General features: G+C 34.0%; 3 protein-coding genes across 4 annotated transcripts; 2 read left to right on the forward strand and 1 right to left on the reverse strand.

Moving 5' to 3' along the window:
- Nucleotides 1-840: 840 nt before the first annotated feature.
- LOC123195595 (KH domain-containing protein At3g08620-like) lies at nucleotides 841-4924 on the forward strand. Of its 2 annotated transcripts, XM_044609405.1 has the most exons (8): nucleotides 841-966; nucleotides 1089-1263; nucleotides 1433-1521; nucleotides 2049-2200; nucleotides 2885-3001; nucleotides 3140-3256; nucleotides 3440-3583; nucleotides 4266-4924. In XM_044609405.1, exons 2-8 carry the CDS (start codon nucleotides 1184-1186, stop codon nucleotides 4410-4412), a joined length of 846 nt encoding a protein of 281 aa, XP_044465340.1. In that variant the 5' UTR covers nucleotides 841-966; nucleotides 1089-1183; the 3' UTR covers nucleotides 4413-4924. The 2 variants fall into 2 exon arrangements, with proteins under 2 accessions (XP_044465340.1, XP_044465331.1); XM_044609396.1 differs by lacking the exon at nucleotides 841-966 and having other exon boundaries at nucleotides 1030-1263.
- Nucleotides 4925-6922: 1998 nt separating this feature from the next.
- LOC123216425 (protein RETICULATA-RELATED 3, chloroplastic-like) lies at nucleotides 6923-8511 on the forward strand. The gene is made up of 2 exons (XM_044636837.1): nucleotides 6923-7162; nucleotides 7247-8511. The coding sequence occupies exon 2, from the start codon at nucleotides 7247-7249 to the stop codon at nucleotides 8312-8314; it is 1068 nt and encodes a 355-aa protein (XP_044492772.1). The 5' UTR covers nucleotides 6923-7162; the 3' UTR covers nucleotides 8315-8511.
- A 248-nt stretch (nucleotides 8512-8759) lies between these two features.
- On the reverse strand, nucleotides 8760-13801 carry LOC123216414 (putative zinc transporter At3g08650). Its single transcript, XM_044636828.1, has 6 exons — nucleotides 13519-13801; nucleotides 12429-13056; nucleotides 11826-12110; nucleotides 11180-11308; nucleotides 10513-10610; nucleotides 8760-9869 (listed from the first exon to the last, which is right to left on the reverse strand). The coding sequence occupies exons 2-6, from the start codon at nucleotides 12909-12911 to the stop codon at nucleotides 9056-9058; spliced, it is 1809 nt and encodes a 602-aa protein (XP_044492763.1). The 5' UTR covers nucleotides 12912-13056; nucleotides 13519-13801; the 3' UTR covers nucleotides 8760-9055.
- Nucleotides 13802-15639: the final 1838 nt, after the last annotated feature.

The following is a 15639-nucleotide window of genomic DNA, read 5'->3' on the forward strand; positions in this document are numbered from 1 at the left end:
AATACAGATCGATATTTAAATTTATTTATTGATTAGATCATATAGATCTGATCAATTATGATAAATTAGTTTAGTCAACTATTATACCGATGTCATCATACTATATTTGTTCTTTATCAAAGTAGATAATTTATATGAACTTTTTATATACTAATTTGAATAATTATTTTTAGTAGATATTGGTTCCATTGAAATCAATCCATAAAATTAATTAAATTAAATTGATCTGACGAACTATGATAGATCAATTTCATCAAAACATTATACTAATATCACATGCTATAATTCTCTCAAGTTATTTATTATTCCATTATTTGTATTTATCTAAAAAAATATAATTATATTTAATTAAATATTGTTTTAATGTTAGACCGAATTACCTTAAAAAAGCTACAAGAAATTATGTAGTTATGGTGGGAGGAGTTAGTATTGGTCGAAAAGTGGTCAAAACGTGTTTCATATGCAACGGCAAAGGCGAGTCAAAGGGTTTAAAAAAAAAAAAAGGCAAAATTATTATTATTTAAAAAAAAAAAAGAAAAAGTAAAACGACGACGTAATATCAAATCGTAGGACGTTCTCACACAGGTCCAGTCCAGCTAATACTGCGTTGGCAAACATCATTATCATCACCCAATCATCTCTGTTAACCGTGGGGTCCTCTTCTAATTCTCATTTACAGCTTTTGATTCTCTACATGCTCGACACCTGTCAGCATCCCCTTCACCACGTTATTACTCTCCATACACACGCAGCACATGTCGAAAAATCTCCCTTCCTCTCAGTCTCCTTCAGGTTAAAAAAAAAAAAAAAAAAAACACGCAATCTTTAGAGTCTAGTCTACAGTCCTCTACTGATCTGGCCACTGTGAAAAGCTTTTAGACTTTCTTTACAGAGAGAAGGGGACAGACTTAGGCTAGGTCAGTGAAGGGAAATGAGTGGAGCAATCATACTTTAAGTAAAGATTTGGTACTTTTTTTTTTCCTGCAAAAATTTTCACTGTTTTTTTTTTAATTTTTAATTTTAATTTTTGGTTATTACGGGCTTCCCCCTTTATTGATGGTTCTGTGCTTTTCTTTTTTATTCTGCAACAACCACAACTAAAACCCTTTTCCTTTTTTAAAGAATCCATTCTTTTGTTTGTTCTAAATTCTCTAAAAAGCAAGCCACACCCCAAGGCAAGACTATGTCAGGTTTGTATAATCCCAACTTCTCACCTGCAAGAGCTGCTTCTCCACAAATTAGAAGCACCCCAGATATTGACAGGTACACCCCCAACGAAAAGTCTTTATTTTTCTCACTTTTCACTCCATTAACACTGGTTACTGCAACTATAACTTGTTTGTGTGTTCATACTTTAATCTTTATGTTGGTTTGCTTGTGTTTCGTAATTCTCTTGGTTTTGATCTATGTCGGTTGACTGTTCTGTTTCCAGTCAATATTTGTCAGAGCTTTTGGCTGAACATCAAAAGCTTGGACCTTTCACTCAGGTGCTCCCGATATGCAGCCGACTGTTAACTCAAGGTTGGTTGTAAATCTTTCAGTTTTGGATCTAGGTTTTTCTGCCTTTTAATGGGATTGTTTTGTTCCTATGGGTATAGATGTAACTTTACATTCAGCTCATTGGAACTTTTGGAAGAAATAGATTTTAATTGTAACATTTAGTAATGAGTATGAAGTTATGATTTGTAATCCATCTGTTGGCATCCCATTGCTTTATAGACTTTGAAAATTAATCGATTACTGGGGATAGTTTGAATCAGCTGTATGTGGTTGATGACTTGTATTGATATTCCAGGTGTAACCATCTCTTCTTTCATACCGATATGACAATGGAGTTATTTTCTTCTTTGGTTTATTGCTTTTCAGTTCTTGCTTACCATGACTAGTTTTTCATCACCATGCACTGTTCTTCATTTTTTTCCTAGTTGCAATTCCAACTTCTTTGTTGTCTCTTTTATTTTATTTATAAATGATCTCATGTTCCTTGTGTTGATCCACTTATCTTGATTGCTGATCATTTCTTATATAAAATGTTCTTTTATGTGCAGAGATAATTCGGGTTTCTGGAATGATGCCCAATCAAGGATTTGGTGATTTTGATAGATTGCGGCATAGAAGCCCCAGTCCGATGGCTTCTTCAAACCTTATATCAAATGTTGGTGGTACAGGACTAGGTGGCTGGAATGGCCTTCCTCTGGAGGTATCTGTTCTCTTGTTTTCATTTCTGGATCTCAATCTTGTATCTGTGATTTGCATAATCTTAAATTTTGTTTTAGTTGCAACTGAGTACTGTTTGACATCTCTATTCTACCCAATATGCTTGCAAAATTTGTTTTTTGCTTTGTATGAAAATTTGAATAAATGAAGTGAATAGCTGTTTGCCATGTTCAAATTTGTATATCAACTTGGTCTTAGTTTCTCACATGTCTCTTTTTATAATTCAGTTCTGGAATTGTGTGATACTTTTCTTGATTTAATTTTTTATTATCTGTTCATATCTTATTAATCAACGTTCCATTTTGAAAGCGGCTTCTTGAGAATGTGGCTGAAGATAAGGTGTTTGGTTGTTGTATGTGGGAACATATCGCGTAACTTGGATTTAAGGAAGTTTGGAACTTGCTATCTTCAATAACCAAATTTTGATTGGGGCTATTATGAATGCCTAACCCTACCAATCATAATAATGAAGTGTATGTGGTGTCTTGCTTGTAAAATTTAGAAGAGGAAGATTTGATGTAGTTGCAGATTAATACCTACTTTTTTGTGTGGTTCTTCGCATATCAATCTCTTGCCCTATGCTGCGTGTTCTATAAATCATAAATCCATTTTTGTGTTTCGTTCACTGCTTTATACTAATGCATGTAATTCCATGACTACATAACAGAGAATAGGTGGACCTCCAGGAATGACAATGGACTGGCAAGGTGCTCCTGCAAGTCCTAGTGCATATACATTAAAGAGAATTTTGCGATTGGAAATTCCTGTGGATACTTATCCCAATGTAAGCTCTTCACACAAATGCTAGTTTATTATGCCAGATTCAATTGGTTTTTTCTACCAGTGGAATTCATCTCAATAAACCAGAGCTTTTTAATGGTTAATGATACATGGACTGTCTGGGTTTACTATTGCTCTTCAGTTTAACTTTGTTGGTCGACTTCTTGGCCCAAGAGGCAATTCACTGAAACGGGTGGAAGCTACTACTGGATGTCGTGTGTACATTAGAGGAAAAGGTTCAATAAAAGACCCAGACAAGGTAAGCTCACTGGTAGCTTTTCTTTTTGGTCTAATTATTCTAGAAATTTGCAAATTTTACAATAATGATTGAGCCATAAATTTCATGTTAGATAGTAAATTTTGGAAGAATTTGTTTTTATTGTCATCAAAGGTTGGTTCTGAATAAACAACTCAATTGTTCCATATCTTTTGTCATCTCAAGGAAGATAAGCTGAGGGGAAGACCAGGATATGAGCACCTCAATGATCCACTCCACATTTTAATTGAAGCTGATTTGCCGGCCAGTATTGTTGATATAAGGCTGAGACAGGCACAGGAGATTATAGAGGAATTGCTTAAGCCAGTGGTATGTGTCTCCAGTATAGTTCTTTTCATTTTATATTTAATTTTTTTTGTGGATATATTGATGTTTCCTTTGCTTTTGTCCTAAAACTTTTTTTTCACCATACAAGGCTATGTATGAAGAGGGAGATAAAATAAATCATGCAGTTATGTTGCAGAGAATTTTGTTCTTCTATTGGATAATTCTTGTTAGATGTCTCTAGGTTGATGCCTAATAAATTTCTTTTCCTTGTCATAAGCATTGAATGCTGTTAAGGTTCACCATTTAAGGGGTTTTATTGTTGTTACTTGAATGGAAGTGTGTGGCAACATCTGCTGCCTGCTTAGAAGCAGTGAGTAGAGAAGTTTGTGGAAGGGCAAGTATTCAATAAGATGCCACCATATTGTTACCTAAGATGCCACCATATTGTTACCTCTTGCCTCGACAAGGCACTGCACCCAATCACCTGCTGTTCTGCAGAAATATAGGACATCTGATTATTTGAGTAGCAATTTTTTTTCGTTCTTTCTATGACTTCCACTCACACCTCACTCAAAGATCAATTTTGGTGAACTAATGAGCTGATGGAGATTGTCCATTTTTTAGGCTCATAAGATCATGATTTAGTTAGCTAAAGACTCAACTTTACTGCATTCGTATTTTTCAAATTTCTTTCTTTTTATTATTATTTTTTTCATATTGCCAGGATGAGTCACAAGATTTTATCAAGAGGCAGCAGTTGCGTGAACTAGCAATGTTAAATTCTAACTTGAGAGAAGACAGTCCTGGGCCAAGCGGTAGTGTCTCTCCATTCAATTCAAGTGGAATGAAGCGTGCAAAAACAGGCCGCTGAGAGTTCATATTTACCCCTATTTGAAATGATTTTTACCCTGCTCTGGAATTTCATGGCTCAGTATAACTTCTGATACAGCTTAATTCAGCACAGCTACAAATAAAGGATTAGGCTAACAGTTTTGCTGGTGAGCTTTTCTGGTGGGTTTCTTTTATTTTGGTTTTGTTTTTTGGGAAGAACAAGAACACAGAACGGAAGACATTAAAAAAAAAAAAGTTATATAGTTGGTTATTGAGTTGTAGGCTTTGTTTAGGTCAGATTTTCCTGTAAACTTAATACATTCATTGGATTTATTCTTGTGTCAGTAACTTTGAGGAGTGTGGAATTATATAAATATTTAATGGGGTCCAAGCATTAGGTCCTTTCACAAGTAAAATCAGAGTTTTGTAGGTGTGTTTATGACTATATGTTCTTATTATAAAAAATCGCATTGAGATGAAGAAATCATGTAAGTTGAGTCTGTAATGCTCTCTCTCGCATATTTATAATCTCAATGCCTTATTTAATATGTATATAATCAGATTAGCCTGGTTTCTGTCTTTATGCTCCAAGCATACCTATATAAATACAAATGCTTTTCCCTTTTTATGGTAGAGATTCCAAGATGGAAGGTGGGGCTGCTCACTCAGGTCTGCCCTGCCCACGTGCTCAAGTTTTGGAATCCTATGTAGTATGAACGTATAGGAGAAAAAACTCTAGTGGGTTTGTTGTATTGTGTGGAGTGGATGATTATGTTCATGCTCGCGTATTGGACAGATTTATGAATGATGCGGTACCAGTATCACCATCTTTTTTTGTGTATGCATGTAAGTATGATTCCACCAAACTGTCTATCCATTATTGTTTGTATGATAGCTTCTGAGAGTGAGATTTGTTTATAGATGACAGAGAAGATGATGAAATCCAGTTTCTTAAAGGAGCTAAATCCACAAATGGAGTTGGTTCAGTTTGGAAAATGGGTGTATGAATAAGAGGCCCATCTTTCTGCAGATGTCAATGCTTTCCATCTATACAATTGAGCTGTTAACTTCTTGTCTCTTCATTGTTTCCTAATCAGGGCCTATTTTGTTGACACTTTCCCAATAATCAATATCACTAACAGCCCTAGTGACATTGTTGGTGCTTTGATACTAATGGTTACCGACTATCAAAGGATTTGAACATTCAAATGGGTATCTAGATAATGTTATTGATTTTTATTACTTATTTTTTCCATTCTTTGAATCAAAGAAGCGTCAAACACGCATGAAGAAAGATGAATACAGAGGTCTGTTTGATTTCCTCCCACCAACCTAACGAATATTGGAAAAGTGTTCAATTTTCCTAAAATAATCACACAACTTTATGAAAGTTTAAAAACTTCTTTATAACTAACATAATTGTGGCGTGCGGGCATTCCTTCCAATTGCTGGGAGGGAACATAACCAAATAGAATTAAGGAAAGTTGCAATTTTTTTTTTTTTCAAAGTCACATTTTCATAAGCAAAGTCCATTGGACAAAAGATTAAACAACGGTCTGATGCGGTCTGAAGTAGTCCAATGGATTAATCACTTTAAAATATAGGCCGAAGACTTACTCTTACCCGTGATATAGTGGAATTGCAAGATTACGTTAACTGACTTATAAAAATTTAAATATTTATATACGTGGTAATTTATATTAAAAATTTTAACTAAAATTAAAAATAAAATTATTATTTAATAAAAATTAAAATTTTATTATATTTTTTTCAATCAATTTAAAAATATTATAATTTTCTTTGAAAGTTTGAAAGTGGTGATTTTTCTCTAAATTTTTTTTCTTTTCTCTGATTGTTAGTCATTCTCTCTCTTACTTTATCTTTCCCTTTCAACTTCTCTCTCTTCTCTCTGATCATGAATTGACGAAAATAGTCTAAAAATCTAGATGAAAGTCATTTAAGAATACAAATGATTTTAGTCTGGATGACGACATCTAGACAAGTTGTTTGGATAATTACGTGTTTAGGTAAAAATTGTGTGGATTTTCAAACGATTTCTATTGATCAGTGATTTGAGAAGATAGGGAGAGAGGTTGAGAGAAAGAGATAAGACGAGAGGGAGGATGACTAATGGTTGAAGACGACAGATTGACATCGGAGAAAAGAGAAAAAAATCTTAAGAAAAAAATTATTATTTTTTAAATTTTGAATAGTGGTAAATTACAAGATTTTAAAATCTAGGAGAGAGAAATATAATAAAATTTTTATTTTTTAAAATTTTTTAATAAATAACGATTTTACCTGTAATTCTAACTAAAGTTTTTAAATAAAATTATTTTATAAATAAATATTTAGATTTTAGATGGAACAAGTCTACTGGCCTAAAATTTAACTTGAATTGGAGTGGCAACGGGATACCAGTCATACTGGTCGGTTCGGGTCTTAAAACCATTTTATAACATCGTTTTAAGGTGAAATAGTTTCTAGGGGTTTAGAAAAAATATTTTCTTAAGATTGGGGGCAATTGTTGTGAGTGGGGAATTTCTTTGGACTTTGGACCACGTGTTAGGTAGGTAGGACCCAAAATAGGACCCTGTAATTGTTCAGAGCTACTGGACTCATTCGTGATTGTACGTCTTTAACCTTTTTGATTATATAAGCCGTCGATCATTTGCCTGCCATCGACTTCCCACGACGCCGTATTCGCCGCCTGCGCTGCCACTCTCTTCTTTTCTCTTCAGTTTTCACTGCCCCTTTCACTGGATCTCAGATCCATATCTTTTTATAAAGGTACATTTTTTCTTCATCTTATATATACATATATATTTTTGGAATCATATGTAAGTTTTTAGCTTTTTTGTATGATTTGATCAGATGGCGTCGGTGGCTCGTCTTCGTTATTCCGTCGCCTGTTCAGCTGGACATATCGGAAACCCTAATGTTTCTGACAATCGACAGATCGCGGCTCTGCTTTACAAACTTCCCAATATTTCCGTCCCATTTCCTCAAAATCACTCCCTCCGCTTATTTTCCGATCATAAAGTTCCCACTTCCATACTGAAGCCGCTGGCATCTACCGGTGGCGGCGGTAACGGGAGAGGTGGCGAAGGAGGCGGTGGTGGCGGTGGCGGCGGAAATAACGGAGATGGGGATTTTGAGAGTCGGGGAGATTTCGGTCTTTTGGGGATCTTATCAAACGGTTGGAGATTGAGAGTTGCAGCTGACTCTCAATTCCCTTTTAAGGTTTTGATGGAACAGTTGGTTGGTGTTACGGCTTGTGTGATTGGTGACATGGCGTCCCGTCCAAATTTCGGACTCAATGAGTTGGATTTTGTGTTTTCAACTCTTATTGTTGGGTCAATCTTGAATTTTACTCTTATGTATGTGTTGGCTCCAACAATGTCTTCAACTGTCAAGACTTTGCCTGGGATCTTTGCGAGTTGCCCAACTAGTCACATGTTTGAGCCTGGCTCTTATGGGTTTGTCAATAGATTGGGGACATATGTGTTCAAAGGGGTTGTGTTTGCTGCTGTTGGTTTTGCTGCTGGGCTTGTGGGCACTGCGATTTCAAATGGGTTGATCAAGTTGAGGAAGAAGATGGATCCTACTTTTGAAACTCCAAACAAGCCTCCACCCACTGTTTTGAATGCCCTTACATGGGCATTGCAGATGGGTGTGAACAGTAATTTCAGATACCAGACGCTGAATGGGATAGAGTTTTTGCTAGCCAAGACTGTTCCTGATGTTGTTTTCAAGGCCTCAGTTGTGGTTCTCCGATGCTTGAATAATGTTATTGGAGGAATGACGTTTGTTATCTTGGCCAGAATGACTGGTTCACAAAGTCTTAATAATGAAGAGAAAACAGTGGCAGGGTTGGTAGAGAAGCAAAAGTTGGTGGTGAGTGAGAATGAAGAAGACTTGCCAAGCAACCAGTCGACTTGATAGTGATGACTGATTAGCTAATGTTGTGTTTTTACAAGTCATTTCATGGCTGTTCCTAACTTGGACATGTAATAAATAGAGTTGCAATAAAATCCAAGATGACAGCCTAGTTGTTTAGTTTGGTCTTACAGTTGTTCTAAGTTTGTTTTAAGGTTAACACGAACTCAAAGCAACCAAGGTGCTCTGGTTGGTTTCCATTTTTGGTTTATTTAATTTTATGTGATGATTGAAAGTCTGAAACATACTGATAACCTTTTATGAGTGGTTTGTTTCGAGTTAATCTTTGATTATCGATAATCTATGAGATTGACTTTATATAATTTATTATTGATATTACCTTCAATCAAAATATCAATTCAATTGGATTATGCATGAAATAAACAATCATGGTTCGAACTCAAACCATGGTTTTGAAAGTTTATTGTGTTTGGAGTTGAGTCTGAACTTGGCTCTAAGGAGGTGAGTGGATGAAATTCATCTCACCAGACTTGGGATTCCCATTCTAAACAACAAATAAGGAAAACTTAAGTACAATTTGCAGCTCATCTAGATAGAATGAAAAGCCACCGTCAACTTCCTGTATAATCATTCTCTTCTCCATAAGGTCAGATGTACAAATTTTATGAATAAGCTCAATCTCAACCAGTTGCCTAACTTGTATCCCAAAAGAATGCATGGCTACCAACCTTATCCATGAGGATCTCAACAATTACATATCAAGGAGCTTTAGCAAAGATCACCTCATCTAACAGCCTCTGGAGCAGAATTACAGTAAGGGGTGTGCAAGCAAACCAGCTTGGTGCATGTTAAACACAGAGTAGCAAATCCAACTCCTATGACAAGCCCACCACCGCTTTTCCGCATGTCTAAACTCACAGATCTCTGTGCTGTTCTTATGAAGCTGGGGAGTAATCCCCCACATGCAAAAACCATCACATGGTCTAGGCCACTGTAGTCAATTCCTGCAAGTATGGCTCCAATGGCAGATGATGGACCCATGAAACCAATCAAAGCAGCCGCTGCAAGGGAGGCAGACCAGCTATCAGTAGCCCCTAATATACAGCTTGCCACAGCTGCACCTCGAGGGAGCCCATGTAGGGAAACAGGAAGGACCATGTGCTGACCAAGTCCATATGCCTTAGGTGCAGCTACTCCTAGTGCAAGTCCCTCAGCCAAGGCATGGATGGCCACTGCTCCACATGATAAGAATGACTGAAGGGTAAGAACACTCACTGGAAAACTAGCTGCAGTAGGCAAGGTAACTGCAGAACTTCTCTTCTGACGAGCTAGTTTTAATACACTGGAGCTCAATAGATGGACAAATGCAGCTCCTGCTGAAAGCAGAGTAACAAGGGGAATAAATCCCATCTTTGCAGTGAAAAGTAGCTGCAGTGGCCTCCAACCACCAAGGACAAAGGCAATGCCTGAGGCTGTCCCCATGAGAAGGGCATGCTGAAGGTGGAAAGCAAGAGCGAAAGAAACAAGAACCATCCCACCTAGCAATGGGCCAAGACCAAAAAGCAACGAAACAAAAAAGCCAGAAGCATCCTGTGAACTGCAAAGAGACAAAAATAAAATAAAAGATAAATTTAGTCCATGCATAGAAGAAATACATGCCACCACAGTTGCGCTACAAAAAGAAAAGGCAGGATCTTGTTTGGGATAAGAATACCACAATTCACCACTTGGCAAGAGCAGTAAGTTCATCAGAGGAGTGGGAAGGGTAAAGAAGTTTTGAATGTCAAGAACATTACAAACAACAGTTATCATGCTGAATGGCAATACTTAGCTTTAAGAGAAATTTATAGTCTCATGATGGATAGTCGTACCAATATGAGGTCTGTCATACAATGATAACTTGACACGGTAGTGATGTAGTGAAAAAAATATTCATCAAAGCAAAGGCTTTATATTCGATTAATTAAAGATAGTAGATTAATATATATATGTACACTTCAGTGCAAGTGTTGAGTATCACTTACAAACCACGGAATGATAAAATCTAGAAATTGCATGAAAGATATTATAAGACATTAATACTAGACTGAGCTTGAAACATATAGATTACTAGTAAGAGGCAAGGATGAATGCCAGCAGAAAAAAAGTGAAGCAAACTCAAGTAGTTGGGATATCCTAAATGCATGTTGCTATACTGATCATCCAGTCTCCGCAACAAATAAAAGATCAAAACAACTCACTTGTAATCATGGCTGACATTCTGAAACAAAGTGCTAAGAGCTTCCATAAAAGCTACAGAAAGTGTAGCTGCCGAGGCCACTGGAGACGGAGATGCTTCCTAGAGACAAGATGGCAGGTAAATAAAAATCATGTCTCTAGAATCTGGGAAATTAAAGTTAACAAGATTGAATTATAAACAAAAGATAAAAAGAATATTCAGTTTCAAATTAAGTTCATGCAGATTCCTTCTTATTTTTTGAGGATTTAGGGCAGAAAAATAGGAAAGTGATGAGGGCAGTCTTTTCAGACAGACAGCTTATAATTATTTGTGATACGATACTTCATAATAGTTAGTATTTAGATGTACCATTTCATCCTAAATATAGGTTTCACTATACATTTATGACATAACAAGTATGAACCTTAACTCAACCAATCTAAAATCTATATGACCACAGAAGCACATGAGAATTTATGACCTGAAAAAATAATTGCATAACACTGTAACAAACACAGGATGTTTAGGACAGAGTAGAAAGGGATGATACTCAAATGATAAACATCATGCTGCACATCTCATTATGTAACCAAAAAGTATCATCAGGAGGACCAAAAACTTAAATGGGAAATATGACCCATTAAACAAAGGGGCAACTAGGTCTTTATGCATTTGGTGAGAATAATTACCTTGAATGCATCAGGGAGTACCTCAGCGACAACCATCCAGATCATACATCCAGCAGCAAAGCCAGTACAAAATGGCAGGAATTTGTTAAAGGCATCAGCACATATAAATGATGGGACTGCTACAATAGGCTGCATAAATAAAGAAACTAATATAAGTTCTACCCTCCCAACGCTTAACTTTAAATTTTGATTACTTCCACTAATCTGTTTGACACATATAAGTGACAGATCAAGACCTAGTCACTGAGGATCCTCAAAATTTACATATGCACTTGAGGAAGCAACTTCGCTCTGGCAAGTTTGCACACAACCCACCTAAAAGGTGCTCATTTCATTAACTAAATAGTATGCAAATGATTATACATATCACAAAAGATGTTTTTCATCATTCTACTCAGAGTAACACAAAAAACAAGAAACAAAACCAGCAGACAACAGCATAGTTTATTGAATTTAGACCAGTTGATATCAAAGCTTCTGACAGATATATGGTGCAGAGCTTTATGCTTGTAAATATATGTTTACTGATTCATAATTATTCTCTGGAACTATAAATTCCTGTAATGTATGATCCAAATGATTCATTTTGTTTTACATGGCTTGACAAACTCAATGCCCAACAACATAACAAAACATATGATGTTACCTGAGGTAAGGATGTAATTATACTCCATAACATTGCATTTTGTGGAGAAACACCCCGAGAAGCAAGTACCATACTCACAGCTAACCCCTCAGGTATATTGTGCACAGCAATAGCCAAAGTTACTAAAAGGCCTTGCGAAAACCCTTTTGATCCAGCAAAGGAAACTCCAACACCAGAACCCTCTCCAAATGAATGAAGAGTCATGATTCCAATGACAAGAACTACTTTAGTTGCATCTGCGCCTTTTATGTCCAACATACTTACTTCGCCATATCGCTCAAGAAACTAATAAGACAAGACATTTAATTGTGTGATGAGTTAGTACATGTAAACATGGGAGCACATACCAATATATGCAAGACCATATAATTAGAAAAACAACTTTTAAGTCGCTAAATATATGTTTAACTTTTGATTGGAATATATACATATTGAAAGAAACAAATTGCATTTGATTTAGTGTGAGGTCATAACAAAATCTAACCACTGACAAATATGTCTCTACTACTAATAATGAACTAGTAAACAGGAATTAAAGAAATCAATTTAGCAATGAAAGGGGACCGAATTTTGTTAATGTGAATGAAAGACCGCAGCCATCACCTTTTTACAAAGTAAAATGAATATGCCACCAGATAAAATCCCAATCACAACCCAATTGCCTGCGCCGTGGACCTGTCCCTCCTGTATTAAGTCAAAGCTTGCAGCTAACATCACACCAGAAGCCATTCCATTGCATATTCCGGCCCATTGAGGATCAAGCTCCACAAAGAAGAATGGGACTGCACCTAAACCAGTGGCAGCAGCCATTGCCAGAGTAAATAAAGCCACAGTAGAAATCGAGACTCTGTTGTGACTACCCTTTCTCTCACCCAGTCCACTATCAGTGTCATCAAAACTTAAAGTATTCTCAACACCAGTTCCATCTATAACATTGTCTTCAACATTTCTGCGAGGAGCAGCTCTTACCCTCTGTGAATTTCCACTCTCAAACTCTGCTGCAACACATCCAAATAACACTAAAGAGAACAGCAAAACTAACAGGACCAGTCTGAATCTCAACCGCATTGTTCTTTGCTTATACATCAAGAAACTACAATCGTTTAAAGCGCACCCATCATGTTGACTTCACTACAGCATTCGGACAATTCCATACACAAGAATCCCAAAAAGAATGCCCTCAGAACCAAATTTTCGATGCAGAAGTCAGGAAATATGGCTTGGTCAACATCTGCCGCAATCCCAAAAAAAAAAAAAAAAGAATTTACCGGATCCCAATAAGTAATCTGGTAACAGAGCTATATAAATTTTAATATAATGATGCAACTGTACATGATCTACAAGAAACACACCAATTATCTTCTAAAACAAACTACCAGAAAAATTAGGAGAAATACCAAACACATTAAGAATTTCGTTAACCGACTAAAAAACAGGATGTGAGATTCTCCCGAAATTTACAAAAACACATTATAGCCATGACCCCAATTGAAAATCGAAAATGAGAGATCATTTGCAATTCAGGAGAAATGAAAACAACCCAAAGACGAAAAGTAACATCAATTATAAAGAAACTCTAAAAACTCAAATAAAGGAAAAAAAGCATTTCCGAGAATAAACTATAAAATTGGAAGGTGGGTAGGATACCCAGTTCCTGAAATTACAGATAAGATTATAAAGGGATGAAACTTACCAACCGAAACAAATGATCTTGATCGATTGAAAGTTGACACAAACCATTAGGTTCCACGGAATATGCTCAAATTGATCTTCTTACAGATAAAATTTCTAGATATATTTTTTAATGAGAATAACAACACCAAGTTAAAAAAGGAAAGATGATCAATTTTCAATTAAAAAAAAAAAAAAGATAAATCATAGCACTTTGTTTTCAGGAAATAATCCCAAAACCACCAACTAAAAAACCACTTTTTCGCGTCATCGCGGTTTTCAGACGGGACGTTGAGACGTTAGAAAGTCAACACAAGAAAGTACGTAGTCAAACTGGTAAAATTACCATTTGTCCATTGTAAATTAATAATATTATTAAGACTTTTTAAATCTCAGTTTTAAAATGACGATCAATTTATTTTCATCGTATAAGCATTTAAAATTTTCAGATGGAGAGGAATAAAACAATTCAGGTGGTATAATTACTTGATGATATAATTATTTATTTTATTTTTTATTTAAAATATTTTTATTTTTAATCAAACTTTGAATAGTTTTTATTTTCCTATTGGTCAAATCAAACCAACTGATAATCATGGTTGATGTGTTTTTATATATATATATATATATATTATACTATTAAATATGTAGGTAATATATTATTATATTATTGAATTATTTTAAATTAAATATAAAATAATATTTAATTATATAATGATAATTTTATATATTTAAATGTGTATAAATATAATATTATTTTATGAGGGTATTTAGTTTGAGAAATGTTTTATTATTAAAATTTAAAGATTATCTTAAAGATTATTGGATATAAATTATTATAATATTTGATAAAATTTAGTAAAAATAGATATCTATAAATAATTATTGTATTTAGTTAAAGGTAATAAAAAAATATTAGTATATTATTTTACTTAAATAATTTTAGGTATAATTATTCTAAAATATTTTTATATTATTTGTTATAATAATTAAAAATGAAATTATTTTAACCTTAAAAAATTAATAAACAAGAATATGATACTTAATTGGAAGTGATAATCAGATAATTTTTATATTATCTATAATATCATCATTAATAAAAGAAGATTATCAAAATTTTTTATTATTTATAAACTAAATAAAATAATATAAATAATTACTGATAAATTATCAAAATAATCATTTTAAAGTAAACCCTATATTTCATTTTAAAAAAAAAAACTTGTGGGGTGACCGTTCATTCCTAAGTATAAAAAATTATAAATTTTTTAATAATATCAAAAGAAAATTAAATAAAAAAATTATAATTGAGTCAACGGTCTAATGACTCATATAAGTTTAAAACTTTATTCGGATCAAAATGGTTATCAACTCTCAATACTTCATTTATTGTTTGATTTATCCCAAAAATACTTATCTTATTATTTTTATAGGCCAAAAGATTTGTTCTCACCTAAAGTTTGATATAATTTTAAAGTCTCATTTGTTAATTTTAAAAAATTTAAATATCTATTTATAAGTAATTTTTTATTAAAAATCTAAATTAGAGTTAAAGGTAAAACCGTTATTTAATAAAAAATTTAAAAAAACCTAAAATTTTATCATATTTTCTCCTTTCTTATTTAAGGTTTAAAAAATGAATATTTTCTCTTTAAAGTTTGTAGTTTTCTCTTATATCACACATATCTATTTTATCTTAATCTGACGAATTGTCAACCCACCTTTGATTGGTTGATGATTTATCATCGTTTGAGAAAAAAAGGAACGTTGATGTGAAGGTTAGTTGGCTTTAATCACAAAAGGAATAGCAACAAAGAAAAATTATAATCTTTAAAGAGAAAATATTTATTTTTTAAATTTTAAATTGAAAGGGGATGATAGATTTTTAAATTTAAAAGAAAAATATAATAAATTTTTGATTTTTAAAATTTTTTTATTAAATAATAATTTTATTTTTAATCATAATTAAAATTTTTAATAAAATTTAATTCGTGAATAAGTGTTTAAATTTAAAAAAATTGACGAGTGAAACTCTCCGTTTACATGAAGCCTTGGGTGGGAAACAAGGCTTCTGGCCTTGTGTATAAAATATTATATGTTCATTTTATATTTCACCTGTCGAAGGTTACATGAGACTTTCATC

The sequence above is a fragment of the Mangifera indica genome, chromosome 1 (genome assembly GCF_011075055.1).
Source record: "Mangifera indica cultivar Alphonso chromosome 1, CATAS_Mindica_2.1, whole genome shotgun sequence".
Lineage (NCBI taxonomy): Eukaryota > Viridiplantae > Streptophyta > Magnoliopsida > Sapindales > Anacardiaceae > Mangifera > Mangifera indica.

Bases quoted from the DNA above. Each gene is read 5' to 3' on its own strand.
- LOC123216425 (XM_044636837.1), top strand. From the start codon at position 7,247: ATGGCGTCGGTGGCTCGTCTTCGTTATTCCGTCGCCTGTTCAGCTGGA.
- LOC123216414 (XM_044636828.1), bottom strand. From the start codon at position 12,911: ATGTATAAGCAAAGAACAATGCGGTTGAGATTCAGACTGGTCCTGTTA. The intron at 11,309-11,825 runs GTAACATCATAT...TTATTTATGCAG, and splicing joins TAATTACATCCTTACCTCAG to CCTATTGTAGCAGTCCCATC. The intron at 9,870-10,512 runs GTGAGTTGTTTT...GTCTCTTTGCAG, and splicing joins AATGTCAGCCATGATTACAA to TTCACAGGATGCTTCTGGCT.
- LOC123195595 (XM_044609405.1), top strand. From the start codon at position 1,184: ATGTCAGGTTTGTATAATCCCAACTTCTCACCTGCAAGAGCTGCTTCT. The intron at 1,264-1,432 runs GTACACCCCCAA...TTCTGTTTCCAG, and splicing joins AGCACCCCAGATATTGACAG to TCAATATTTGTCAGAGCTTT. The intron at 3,584-4,265 runs GTATGTGTCTCC...TCATATTGCCAG, and splicing joins AGGAATTGCTTAAGCCAGTG to GATGAGTCACAAGATTTTAT.